The sequence below is a fragment of the Gobius niger genome, assembly GCF_951799975.1.
Source record: "Gobius niger genome assembly, chromosome: 12".
Lineage (NCBI taxonomy): Eukaryota > Metazoa > Chordata > Actinopteri > Gobiiformes > Gobiidae > Gobius > Gobius niger.
Window position 1 is genome coordinate 17,625,609 of NC_136863.1, and position 13,845 is coordinate 17,639,453.

Sequence of the window (13,845 nt, forward strand, 5' to 3'; positions counted from 1 at the left end):
CGTTTCTTTATGTCCATCACCATTATTTTTTACAATCTATAATCACGAGTCGTATGAAGGGTTCGCACTCTTGTTTTAATTCTTTTTGTAAGAGCTCGACAATAGTTACATTACGATTCCAATAATCCATCCTTTACTTCATTATCTGAAAGCAAGATTTATTGTTTTAAACAAAACTGTCCAATAGTCTGAAGGAAGTCAGGTCAAAACCCAAACAGACTACAGTCAGTGAAGCTCACTATACACTGTCCTGCCTTTTCTGCATGACTGTTCTATAAAATAAAGGAAATCATCACTAAGCTTGACTCCATACACTGAAAAACACGCCCTTCTACAGTCTATGATGGACTCAGATGAGGTGTCATGAAGCCTTGTCATCGGTGCCAACTCTGCTTCTGAAAACCTATAACTGTCTAACATTTTGTGTAGATATCCAGTTTTCAAAAAGAGGTAGAAACATATCTCCCATAGCACAATCCATCTGTGCAAGTCTAATAAAATGACAGTACAGACATTTGAGTTTAACAAAGTGCCAATCTTCAACTTGGTGTGATGAGACAGTGGCAAACATTACAACAAACAAAATATTCACTTTTTTTTTTTTTTCTCCATCCATTTTTCATTCCGGTGTAACTTGTTAACAGAGGAGCAAACACCCCGACTTCTGGAGCATGTGAAATACATTAGGTTTATAAAAAGATACAAAAGCACTGTTACCATCAAAAGAAGCATTTTATAGGGATCGAACAGTAGTGAGTAATAATTGAGCTTGCAGACTATTTACAGCACAATATGAAGTAAGAGACTGAAAGAATGCATTGGTCAGGTAAGAAATGGACTTGACGAATGAAAAAACATTGTCATAAATTGTTCTTCATTAAGCGTTAGGCAACAGCTGCTTTCAGTCAAATTGATGACCGCGGTAGACTTAGTCCAGAGCAATAATATCATCGTCGTCGTCCTCCTCCGCGGCGGTTTGGTTTGTCCGTGGACGTTTGGCCGATGTTTCTCCCGTCTCTGCGTCCGAGTGTCTTCTCTTCTGACGAGTGGGCGTTTCTACAGCAGAGCTTGACGCAGCTCCTTCATCATCAGAGTCTACGATCATGACGTCGTCATCATCTGCCGGAGCTAGAAAGACAGTCAAGGTGTGTAAAAAATGAGGTTTCACCCGAATGCCCCATTTCCCTTACCCATAAAAAAAGGGTAAAATATGTTCCCCTATGGGACCAAGACCCCTGAAAAATGAAAAACCCCATCTCAAAGCAGAACTGTGAAACTTGCCACAATGACAAATAGCTCCCCCTCCTGTCTCCACACTATAGTACATAAAGTATGATGATATTATAATATTATTAAAAGGGACTAGATTCAATGTTTTATACTCACTACTGCCACCTCAGGTCTTATGCGTAACTGCAGGTTCTATATTAAAGGGATGTTTCAGGATTTTTGACATAGAGCCTCATTTCCTAGTTATCCAGAGAGTGGCTGATTTCTGGAGATTTCTTTTTTTGTAATTCATGCAGTTCTTATATTTGAAGAGCTACGTGACGCTAGGCTATTGCATTTCTATGGTATCAGCTAGCCTGCATTAAAAACAGTCTGACCCGCTCCACAGTGCACCTGAGGCAAATCACTTATAACAATATAAATGTGTCGATAGACTCGATAGAATATTTTTTGGAATATAACTGACCTTGCATGATCGCATTTTGAGGGACTATTTTCTAGCCGATTTCTAGCAGACACTCCGCCGCTGCGTAGCTTATACAACAAAAGTTTTGCGCATTTGACCAAAAAATTGCTTCTAGAAAAACAAACTTGCACTCATAATCTGTAACGCCATGTGGGAGCGACCGTTTCACCTAGAAAAAGGACCGGTAGAAAATGTTCTAATGTTCCAATCTTGTTTAAATTAAATGTATGTTTTTAATGATGTCAAAATGTATAAATCCATGGTCAAGTATTCATCTACCTTTAAAATCAGTTTTTGTACTGCAACATCAACCTGCCCAGGGACTACAGGTGGAAATTAGCATCTTTGCTATAACCTGGCACAATGCATCTTTCCTTTTGGTCAATGTTAAATTGTGCACTGTCCCTGTTTAAATAAAAAACATACCATACCATACAACCACGAAGCTGATGCTGCTCAAATATGAGGTCTTTTAAATGCAAAATGGTTAAAATTACTCTATCGACACAGACGTTTATATCGTTAGTCTGGTGTTATAAGTGATTTGCCTCAGGTGCACTGTGGAGCGGGTCAGACTGTTTGTAATACAGGCTAGCTGATATGATAGGAATGAGCTAGCCTTGCACTAGCCTAGCGCCACGAAACTCTTCAAATATAAGAACTGCTTGAACTACAAAAAAAATATCTCCAGAAATCTAGGAAATGAGGCCCTATGTCAAAAATCCTGAAATATCCCTTTAAGCTCGTGCATGACGGCACTTCAGACCGAATTAAGAACTCTGAGTGACGGTGCAGGATTTTAAAGGCAGTTGTGGTGAACAGGTCTGAGCTCATTCTACACATTAGGACATGGCTGGAACATGTAGAGGGAGGAAAATACTTAGTTTTAACATTTTTAAACACTGTATAGTCCCTTTAAGTAATGAATTTATTATTAAAGCTGCCATTTCCAAATGAGTCAAGGGCCTCACACTGACCTTTGGAGGAGGTGGAAGGCTGGACAGAATCCTTGTTGCCGTTGGTGATATTGTTTCCATCTTCTGGTTTATTTTGTGGTGGAGGGGCTTCGTGTGGAGCCTCACCAACAACTTCAAATTCCACATCCCTCTCGAGTTCCTCACTGCCAACAAAGAACATCAGAGATCCAGTGAAAACGCGTCCAACAACAACATATAGTTGAAAAAACAGGATGACATACGTGTGTAGAACATTGATGAGGAGTGCGTAGTCTTGTAGGAAGTCGTCAGATTGGAGACGGCTGCCATTGCGAATCCCAAAGTCTGAGAGAAATTTGTTGTTGTTGGCTGGGCAAAAACAAAAAAAAACAAAAAAAATATAGCTTGAGGTTTTGCAATCATACATTCAGAAGAATAGCCCAATACATTTCATGTTATATTTTAACATTTCACTAGTTTAAATATAACAGTTTGTGAAACTAAATCAAAATAAAAGCAAATAAATTGCAAAATCTACATTTCTCAATCCTACCTTCTGTCTCTCCTTCCTCTGAGGAGATAAGAATGGTCCCTTTTCCATCTTCTATCTGAACATCTGGAGCCACCATACCAAATCTTTCCTTTAGGATCTAAAATATAATCAAAGTTAAGCAAAATATGAAAAATATGCATTGAAACCAGAGAGGCTGTTTTTACCCTGTCCTGCAGGGAGATGACTGTAGTTTTGTTGACATCGAGTTTAACAGTCACTTCAGGTTTGCTGGCACAAACGTAACAGTTGCTGCTTGGTGGATCGAGCATACAAGGAACCAGCAGCTTCTTCCTAAGGTTAGGAACCTTGTTCAAAAAGATCTTGGAATGCAGAAAAAATTGAAATGTTATCAAGATTACCCTTTTGTAAGAACACACACTTTCTTGAAGTTCTGAGCTATGAACTCACTGAACGACATGACTCGATCTCCCCAGACAAGATCTTGAGCCCCTCCAGCACAATTAGTCCAGCGATGACTGCATTAGTTGTAGCTATAGCTGGAATGATGTTGCCTGCCATGGCTAAAATAGAAATAAACAGCACGTGAGCAAATAGGATTGTAATGACAACCCATGAATAAATCTGAATTTGGTGACAATAATGTTCATACATTTGACATCAAAACGACTCTTCATGTTCATGCTGAAGATGTGCATTCGTATATTGGAAGCAGCAGTAACAAAGTCCATAGCCGGCGGATCATCCTGTCATAAAAATATGGACGCAACATAATTAGTTACAGTAACTTTTCTAACTCTATTCCACTCATTATCCTCAGCAGTATTGTTTGTGTGCTATGAGATGTACCTTGTCCCACACGAGCTCTGCTCCCTCTCCCTTCTCTTGCAGCTGAGAGCGAAGAGTCTCCACACTGTGTTGAAACAGTTTACTGTAGCCCCAAACACCAAGAACTTGCTGGTCTTTCAGACCTGCACTAGAAGTCTCTGACTCTTTAGGACTTTCTGTAAAAAAGAACAGAAAAATGGCGTGTTATGCCATTCACACTTGATTTATGTTCATAAAGTTTCACAAAAAGCAGTTCGAAAATTGATAAAAGCCAGTAAACAATCTAGGTAATGTAATGTATTCACCATTCTTTTCAACTTTGTTCCAATCCAAAGGTGTAGGAGCTTTTCTCTTTTTCCACAGCTTATCCATGGTCAACAAGTACATAATGTCGTCTTTAAACAGCTGGAAATAGAATTTAAAGGAATACATTTTTAATTAGTAAGACTCATAATAATACAAAATACAGGTAAAGAAGAGCCGTCTTTACGAATTTGGAATATTCAGTCACCGTCACGTACCTTGTTGAAAAGTTTGACTGGGTCGTATCCTGTGGAGCGGGCCCATTCTTTGGTTGACACACGTTTGATGTCTCCATCTTTTTCAGACGCAGTGGCCCGCGCTGCTGTGTCTTCAGGATTCCCTAAATATTACAAACTTGGTTTTGTACTGATAAAAGACATGCAATGCACTCATAGGCATCAGTGCAACAAGTGTGTAAAATTACCCTTAATTTAACTCACATGCAGCTTCTGGGTCTGCAGTGTCTGGAGACACTTCCTGATCAGCATCCTCTTCTCCAAACAGCTGACTGGAAAACAATTTTAAAAAAGTATGAATATTGAAGAAGACTTACAACAAGATCGCAAGTAAAATTGGGTCTTACTTGAAAAGATATTTGGCCCAGACAATACAGTGGATGGGCTCTGATGGTGTGTTTCTAATAGTACACCCTGGAAAGGTTTTCTGAGAAGGTTTGGGCTGGCACTCGTAGCACTCTGTTAATCCCTGATTAAAAACAATAATGTTCCTCAACACTTTCCAAGTTATTTTTTGTCATTATATTGTTTTTCAGCACATACCTTTTTTATAACAGAGACTTGCCCAAGGTATCCTGCCGTTCCACTCTCAATAAGAGGGATATCAGCTGCCAAACACATCCTATTCACATGGTTACGGGCCGCTAACAAAAGCATGGACATACACTGCATAATGAACAAAAATAGATATAGAAAGAAGATAATTCAAAGAGACAATATTCTACCTGCATTGTCCAAGGCATTCATCACCAGTACAAACTTCCTGAAGAATTCCACATTGTAGTCAGCGCTGAAGGAAAATAACATAAATAACATAAATAACTCACGCCCAATGTAAAAGATACTTAGCATTAATTAATTAAAGGTGTATACTTCATGACGCTGTCATGGTAGGCGACAATATTAGCTGAGGGACAAAACTGCAGGGCGCTCTCCTTGGCCACCTGTGTAACAAACACATACAATTACAGTACATCCTCCTTATCAACATCACAACTTACAAGCTACACATCACACCATTAACTAACCTGAGCTTTAGACTTTCCAACATGTTTCTTTTGAAAGAGGAACTGACGATTGAGGTTACTGACATCAATGGTGTCCAGGTCAATCTGAAGAGATGCACAAAATCATTGACTGGCGTCTTGGGACGTCACAGTGATGGGTAATAGACAAATCATTACAAGAACACAGATTCACAATTACTGTAATACAAACATTGTGGCATTTAAGGTGGAACACGCCACATTAAATTAAATTCACATATTAACTTTAGTCTGGCAGCTAATCGTGTTTTTGGATGTAGGCTCCTCAGATCCATTCATTCGGTCTATAGCAAGTTATGGCCGCCATAGTGTGTTTAATAAGGCATGCACACCCACACATTTCTAGACTCCTTCATTGAGAGATTGATTCGCTGTTGATGTGACACTAAACTGTTAACTTCGCAGTGTGACAAATGAGCTTCATTGACAAGTGGCTATGTTTATGTTTTCTTATTGCCTGTGTGGCGCGAAAATCGTAATGCCATCTGTATCAGGCGCGCTTAAGGCTAAAGTATTTGAGCACCTCTTCTCTTTTCATAAGACACTGCATTAAAAGAAACCATCGAGGACTTAAATCTTGAGCTGCACCACATCAGGAAAAAAAAAAGTGTCCCCTACACTCCTCCTTTCCACACAAAGACACGGGCATGCTAGTCACCGAGCTAACAGACCATCAACACTGCAAACCAGCACAATGCTACTGACCACGTCGATATTTTTGAAGCCAGTGAGTACGAGGTTCTTCAGCAGCTCACAGCCGATCCCTCCTGCCCCCACGACCAGCACCTTGCTGGTGGAGAGGGCATCGGCGAGCTCTTTTCGGAGGGAACCCACAAGTTGCACCATATTGACCGGCTTTAGGGAGCGCACAGAGCACCGGAGCTAGCGGGTTAGCTCCGTTAGCTCCTCCTCCTCCTTCTTCTTCTAACGTTTTCCAGAACCGCCCTGTTTCTTCGTTGTGTGATATTTTACCGTCACACACTGTGGATATTTAATTAGCGCCCTCTTTTGGTCAGGTGTTAACATTAATTATCGCTTCTTCACATATTTTCAAAATATCAGACCCGCAGCCTTTGGTCTTTTTTGGGGATCAGTTGACGTCATTTTAGATTCGGATGATCACATTTTCTTGACAAACTATTTAAATATCCATAATGTCCTAATTGATACTCGATTGAAAGCACACGTGTAAATTCATTTTTATTCTGAAACATGATCGATGAAACAGTGAATGCATACTGGGAAACAAAGAACCACCTGCCCCACTTAATGTAGCCAAACATGACCTCAGAGTCAATGACCTGCAGTAACCTCACAGCAGCTATTTGAACTATGTGTGGTGCATGCACAGAAAGTGGGGTTCGTAGAGCAAAATGCCCAGACATTATGTTGGATTAATTTATATTGAGATGATATCTTCGGAAAATAAAATAAAATTGCACATTTAATTATTAACTTTATAGCCTACATAAAATTGACATAGATCAATATTAATCAAACTATTTTTTTTTAAATCATTTGTGTTCTACTTCTTCCAGATTTCCTAAAGCTTCATCTAACACTGACATGAACTCGCCTAGATTGTAAAAGGACAAATACATTGGCTTGTTCTCTCATGTGATTGGAGAGAATCAATAGGGCATAGGCTAATCCAACATTACATGTTTTATTTGTCCTGCCAGGTCTGTGGGCAGTGTTGACCTCTTCATCGTGATTCATTCAGATGCGTACACAGGCATCCTTTACTAGTTTTGGGAGAGAGTCACTGAAAGTGTGCCACATCTCCAACTCTCTCCCACCCTCCGCCTTCAGAAGCGCAAATAGAGAAAGAGAGCAGGACTTCGCCGCAGCTGTGAGAACTAAACATGGGCTCAAAGGGACGCATCGGGTCGGCGCTTCTGCTGGCGTTTCTGGGTTTTCAACACTCCTCATGTTTTTGGATAATTAACGTGGTGTTCCCTCCTCCCGCCAAGCCAAGTACACCAAACAACAGCACTCCACCTCTCATCATTGGTAAGTGATTTCTAAATAGTATTGGGCTGCACTGGGGGATAAGGGCTATAGGTGTCTATTGTGATATTGTGATATTGTACACGCGCACACACATTTCTATGAATACTCAGTAAATAGTCAAATCAAAAGAAATGGCTTTGGCTATTTAAAGTTGAAATATGCAAAATATATCTATTTTCAGCTGTACCTGATATATAGGTTATATACATTTCTTTATCTCTTTGGCTACTGATAAAGTATTTCAATAATTAAATCTTGATCTGCTCTTCTCACAGCTTCTAAAAAAACCTTGAATGTCAAAGATAAACAAGACACAAAGGGCAGAGTGTGATGTGGTCAAAATGTAGCCAAGCTCCTGATACTGTAACTTTTCAATTCAACATAGGCCTATTATTTATCCTAACTTGTCTAAAGTGAACTGAAAATATATATTGTTTTATTGATTTTATTTGTTTGTAACTGTAATTGTATGTTGCCTACTTGTAATATTAAGCACTTTATTACTGAATTACCTGGTGGAAAATTTGTGCTCTACAATAAATACTTGCCTTCCCATGATGATGACAACATTTGGCAAGGTTTGAAATGCCTAATTTCATCATCTTTTATAAAAGACACATTTGATAGTTTTTGTCTTTTAACTGTAGTAAAAACTGTACTGAACAACTGGGGGCGAAAAGACACACACACCTACACACAATGTTACGCAATTAATTGATCAAATGTTGATGTTCATTTGTCCGTTCAGTGCCTGGAAACGTGGGTAACCGCTTAGAGGCCAAGATCGACAAACCTTCAATTGTCAATTGGTTGTGCTACAAAAAAACCGACCACTGGTTCCCTCTGTGGATTGACCTCAACATGTTCATGCCCATTGGAGTTGACTGCTGGATTGATAATATTAGGTAACACATATTGCCTCAATACCTTGAACTATGGTAGCCTTCACATTGAAACTTTACTTGCAAATCCAATAGAAAATATGTTTGTGTGTTCATCTCTGGTGTTTGTTCAGACTTGTTTACAACAGGACTACTCGGCGGTCAACCAACTCTCCAGGAGTGCAGGTGCGGGTGCCAGGTTTTGGGCAGACCAATCCCCTCGAGTATCTTGATATTAACAGACTGTCTAGTGAGTAAACTATATTCAAATCATTTGCTTTTATGTCAACTCGTACACCACACTGCTGCTCGGACACTGGAATGCTATACCGTTTTGAGTTCTTCTCACCTTCTGTGAACATATTTTATAGGTTACTTTCACACAATGGTGGAACATTTGGTCTCCGTGGGATACTCCCGGAATGAGACCATCCGAGGTGCTCCATACGACTGGAGACTGGCACCAAGTAAGTAAAGGCCAATAATACAGTTTGTCTGACCAGCTGCCTGACTTAGAGTAACACATTATGGTATGATTTTGGAATTTGAATCAACAGCTCCTTCCCCTTCTCTGATAAGTTTCCTTTTTGCTTATCAGTTCTGCCTTATAATCCAATCTCTTTGGTGCAGAATCACTGCACTGACTGTCCTGCACTGTGTAGAATACATGGAGTAATTTAGGCTACTATACAGTTTGTTGTTAACAAATTATTCAATCTGATTATTTCAAAGTGTCCTAAAAATGTTCCCTTTGTTGCAGATGAGAATGAAGAGTACCTAGCGAGGCTTCGTGAGCTTGTGGAGGATATGTATGAGCAGTACCAGAAGCCTATTTATCTCCTGGGTCACAGTATGGGCTGCCAGTATGTGCTCTACTTCCTGAACCAGCAGCCTCAGGTCTGGAAGGACAGATACATCAAGGGCTTCATCTCTCTCGGGGCTCCATGGGGGGGCGCTGTTAAAGCTCTCAGAGTCATGGCATCAGGTAATAATTGTGTATGGCAGAACAGTGGGACTTTTCTGGTTAAAGGTGAAATAACTTGAAAAGTGAATTAGCAAATCCTTTTAACAACACACACATCATGCTTTTGCTTTGTAGGTGAAAATGACGGGATTCCAATGATTTCTAACATAAAGATCAGGGAAGAGCAGAGGATGACAACAACCAATCCATGGATGCTGCCGTTTGAAGGCTTTTGGCCCAAAGATCATGTGTTTATCTCCACTCCAACAACTAACTACACCAACCAGGACTACGAGCGCTTCTTCACAGACATCAACTTTGAGGATGGCTGGTACTGAGCACAACTTTTGAATTAGAACAGCATTGTAGATTGTAACCAAAGGCAAAAGTAACTTTAAGAAAAGAGTAAAGTTAGTTAGAAATTTTGAGCTTGGTTTGCTCAGGTTTGGATCAATTTAGAAATGGAAGTTGTGCAGTATCACATTGTAAACACAATTGTATCTGTATACAATCTGGACACAGTTCTGTACATCTATACTGAGTTGTGATGCAGACGTTTTGCCTCTCACTTAAGAAGCTTCCAGAAGAATATATACCAATCCAGCTTAGAGGGGTTTTAATATATTGTGAGATTTGGTAACTATATACTGCTCTGGCATGTGCTAGTTATAATAGACTGTTAAGGGGATTTTGAGAGTAAAGACGAGTGATAACCCCTCCCGACTAGATAGGTATAGATTCATCCTGTTATGAAGCAGAGCTTTAATAGCTGATGAACCCCCTTAGGTGAGAGGCGAAACGTCCGCTACACCTGATGATGGTTAAAGAACTCTTTTGAGACTGAGAGCGTCCACAAACAGTATACAGTGTTAGAGAATTAACAATGGTGTTCGAGAGGGTAGATGAAAAAAAAAGGCAGCAGTCTGGATGTCTTATACAGGAGAAGTTTATTTACCATCGGTGCGGGACCCGGAGACATGAACTCGAGACATTGCGCTGGTCCTACCATTCAAGTCTGTCTATGCTTCCACAGAAAAGGGATAAATACCCTCTCAGAGCGTCATACTGACACGCAGGCAAACATTCAGTGGCTGTGAGTGGGTGCCTGAGCACCACAGTCAAGGCTATGACAGAGATAGTACGACTGTACAGCCTGACCCAGTATGATAAATAGCGGTGACTGAATGAATACAGCATGGTAACTCCTGCTGCAGCACTGTTTCCAGATTATAACCATGAATATACTCATTGTGTTTCCTAGTACAGTCTCTTTACTAGATAGTGGAATGATTAATCATATTATCAATATCATTAAATAAATCAGATGTGTGACATGCTATTTGTATCCCATTACAATGCAATGACTGTGCTGTGTCGTCAACTTTGCTCTGTGTCACGCGGTAAATCAAATATTAATATTTTATTTCAACAGTTTACTCTACATCTTCTTTGTTTTTCCAGGCACATGTGGGTAGACACCAAGAACTTGACAGGAGATCTCCATCCTCCCGGGGTCGAGGTGTGGTGTATGTACGGTGTTGGACTGCCCACGAAGATCACATACATTTATGACGAGGGATTTCCCAACGCGGACCCAGTGGACTTTGTGTACGCAGATGGGGACAACACGGTGGACAGCTTCAGCATGAGCCTCTGCAAACTCTGGAAAGGACAACAGAGCAAACCCGTCCACGTGACAGAGTTCAGAGGCCTCATGCACTTGGACATGGTGTACCACGAGAAGGTGCTCAGTCTAATCCAGTATATTCTTGAGGGCAAATCAGAAACACCTAGTGAGATTGATGTTACAGTATAAAAACATACAAAAAAATCTCACAGCTGTTTTTTTTCTTATGTCATTATTTTTGGAAAATGACGTGTATGCAACAGTATCTGGGCTCAGAAATAAGATTCTTAAGGAAATAACTGTTATCGTACTTGAGAAGGAGATGCTAAGAGAATGTATTGTTCTCTTTTTTTTTTTGTAAATAGCGATTGATTTTTATATTTGGAAAAAGGTCATACTTAATTAAACTTCTACTTTGTATGTAACATATTGATAAGGTTTTGACTTCCTGTGTGTTATAACCAAAGAGAATTTGTAACCAATAAACCTATTTCCAAATGTATTGATAGTGTCTTCAAACTACCTCTTGCTTGTATGTCCCTTGCAGAAGTGTATGTCTGACTTCCCGTGGCCCCGTGCAGGAATTGGCCACCATAAAGTGCATTGCGCAAACTCCATAAAATGCATTGTGCAAAGTCAGAGAACATGCACTGAGGGCTCACCTAGATGGTTTTGTACCCTGGGTCCTGAATTTGTTGCTACACTCCTGGTCCTTTGCAAAATTCAGTGCAAGTAGAGCAAGTGATACCAACCAAGCAGCCATATACAGTGGGAGGAAAATGTATGTGCAATTTCTCACATTTCTGCCTAAATTGGTCTTAAATGTGGTCTGATCTTTGTCAAAATCATAGGAATGAGTAAACCGTGTCTGCTTTAGCTAATACATGAGTAATATAATTTGTGTTTTAAAATACTGGCAGTATTTATAGATAGGTTGTCTATTTTGCAGCGATGTGTAAAACCAAAACAGCTAAAGGTTTGGTCATAGCACATCTACATGTTTACAGCAACAAGAAAAAAATCCATCCATCCATTTTCTTCCGCTTTATCCGGGGCCGGGTCGCGGGGGCAGCAGTCTCAGCAGAGATGCCCAAACTTCCTGATCCACACACACTTCCTCCAGCTGTTCTGGGGGGACCCTGAGACGACACCAGGCCAGCTCGGAGACATAGTCCCACCACCGTGTCCTGGGTCTTTCACGAGGTCTTGTCCCACTAGGACATGCCTGGAACAGGCGACCAGGAGGCATCCGGAACAGATGCCCGAGCCACCTCTGCTGGCTCCAAGAAAAAAATACAAGATATAAACAACTTGGGAAAGTTGGATTTAGATCACATCTCAAATGATCGTTATAAGAAAGCCTAATACGTAATACAGAACAAGATACTGAGAGTACTTAAAAAGGGTGGGACTAAATAAGTGTTTACTTCCCACCCACTCCTTTTTGGACTGGCTAATCTAAAATGTGCAAAAAACAAAACAAAATTGTTTCTCCTAAGCTGTAAATGTATTGAGCAGCACATTTGATACTGAGCTCATAACTGCCTCAATCATGGCAGGTTGTATTTTGAATTCATATACAGTGAGTTTGTGTTTTGTTTATGGCAAAATATTCATTTATTTATTCATTTACCAGTGCAAAAGCATTCGATCAATATCAGCTGTATCAGAGAGACATCTCGACAGATCTAATGTAGACTTTGAGGTATTAAATGATGGTTTTAATCTTTTCCTTAGAGATAGAAATACATTTGGTGGGGCGTGGCTATCTATGTACAAAGTAACTTTCCCTGTAAATTAAAGTCAGGTCTCATAAGTAATGAAATTGAAGTGATATGGGTAGAAGTGCATGTCCCTCATTCAAAACCAATGCTTGTGGGATGTTGTATATAGACCTCCAAATGCACACATTAATTATTCAACTTGTTTGGGTGAAATAAAGCTTCAGATGTCAATTGTGAGCTTTACTTGGTTGGAGATATGAACGGGAGGATGGAAGGATGATAGACGCTCTAGGAAAGAAAAGAGGATCCTTTCCTACCTGGATGCCTGTAATTTACCTCAAATTGTGAATTTGCCAACAAGGCTTTTTTTTTTTTACATATAACAATTGCCACATGTATTGACCATATTGACACAAATACCTGAGCTGTGCACTGATGCCGTGTCAGAAGCAGACCCTAAAGCCAGGGCTAATTTTGTACACAAAGGCTTTTACAAAGCTGCCACTATTGGATTGGTTGAAGACAGATTGAAATATTGTCAATTAAGGAATCAAGTCTCTAAAATGAATAAAAGTAAGAAAAAAGAATACTATGGAAATAGAATTGATGATGGAAGTCCAGGAATAGACAAATAAGACAATATAGTTGTAAACAAAACCGCTGAACACATAGCTGGTCCATTGTGTCATATAATTAATCTGTGTTTTGAGAGTGGAATTCATCCTACTCAATGGAAGGAAGGCATAATCATTCCATTAATAAAAGACTAAAAACTACCTTTCAATAGTCAGAATTTCAGACCAATAAGCATCCTCCCTGTACTTATGGATAGTTAAGGTTAGAAATCTAGAAGTAATCATAGACTCAGACAGTCTTCATGAGGATGTGAGACAGGCCTCAACTCTGACAATGTTCAAATCCAGGCTGAAAACAGTTCTTTTTACCCGTGAATGACACTGAAAGTCTTTTATCTGCACTCTTGCTTTTTACTGTAATTACATTTTTATGTTGATATTTTATGGATTGATTTTTTTCTGCTTTCTTGTATTTTTATGCAACTGTGAAGCACTTTGAATTGAGT

General features: G+C 39.8%; 2 protein-coding genes across 2 annotated transcripts; one reads left to right on the plus strand and one right to left on the minus strand.

The window, feature by feature from the left end:
* Window positions 1–369: 369 nt before the first annotated feature.
* uba2 (ubiquitin-like modifier activating enzyme 2) lies at window positions 370–6,512 on the minus strand. The gene is made up of 17 exons (XM_079568487.1): window positions 6,261–6,512; window positions 5,538–5,621; window positions 5,383–5,453; window positions 5,235–5,299; window positions 5,053–5,153; window positions 4,857–4,978; window positions 4,714–4,781; window positions 4,492–4,613; window positions 4,276–4,375; window positions 3,992–4,146; window positions 3,795–3,888; window positions 3,593–3,705; window positions 3,349–3,504; window positions 3,185–3,281; window positions 2,895–3,000; window positions 2,674–2,816; window positions 370–1,128 (listed from the first exon to the last, which is right to left on the minus strand). The coding sequence occupies exons 1-17, from the start codon at window positions 6,399–6,401 to the stop codon at window positions 929–931; spliced, it is 1,938 nt and encodes a 645-aa protein (XP_079424613.1). The 5' UTR covers window positions 6,402–6,512; the 3' UTR covers window positions 370–928.
* Window positions 6,513–7,241: 729 nt separating this feature from the next.
* lcat (lecithin-cholesterol acyltransferase) lies at window positions 7,242–11,435 on the plus strand. The gene is made up of 7 exons (XM_079568157.1): window positions 7,242–7,568; window positions 8,317–8,473; window positions 8,584–8,699; window positions 8,821–8,916; window positions 9,210–9,434; window positions 9,549–9,744; window positions 10,875–11,435. The coding sequence occupies exons 1-7, from the start codon at window positions 7,421–7,423 to the stop codon at window positions 11,227–11,229; spliced, it is 1,293 nt and encodes a 430-aa protein (XP_079424283.1). The 5' UTR covers window positions 7,242–7,420; the 3' UTR covers window positions 11,230–11,435.
* The last annotated feature ends 2,410 nt before the right edge of the window (window positions 11,436–13,845 follow it).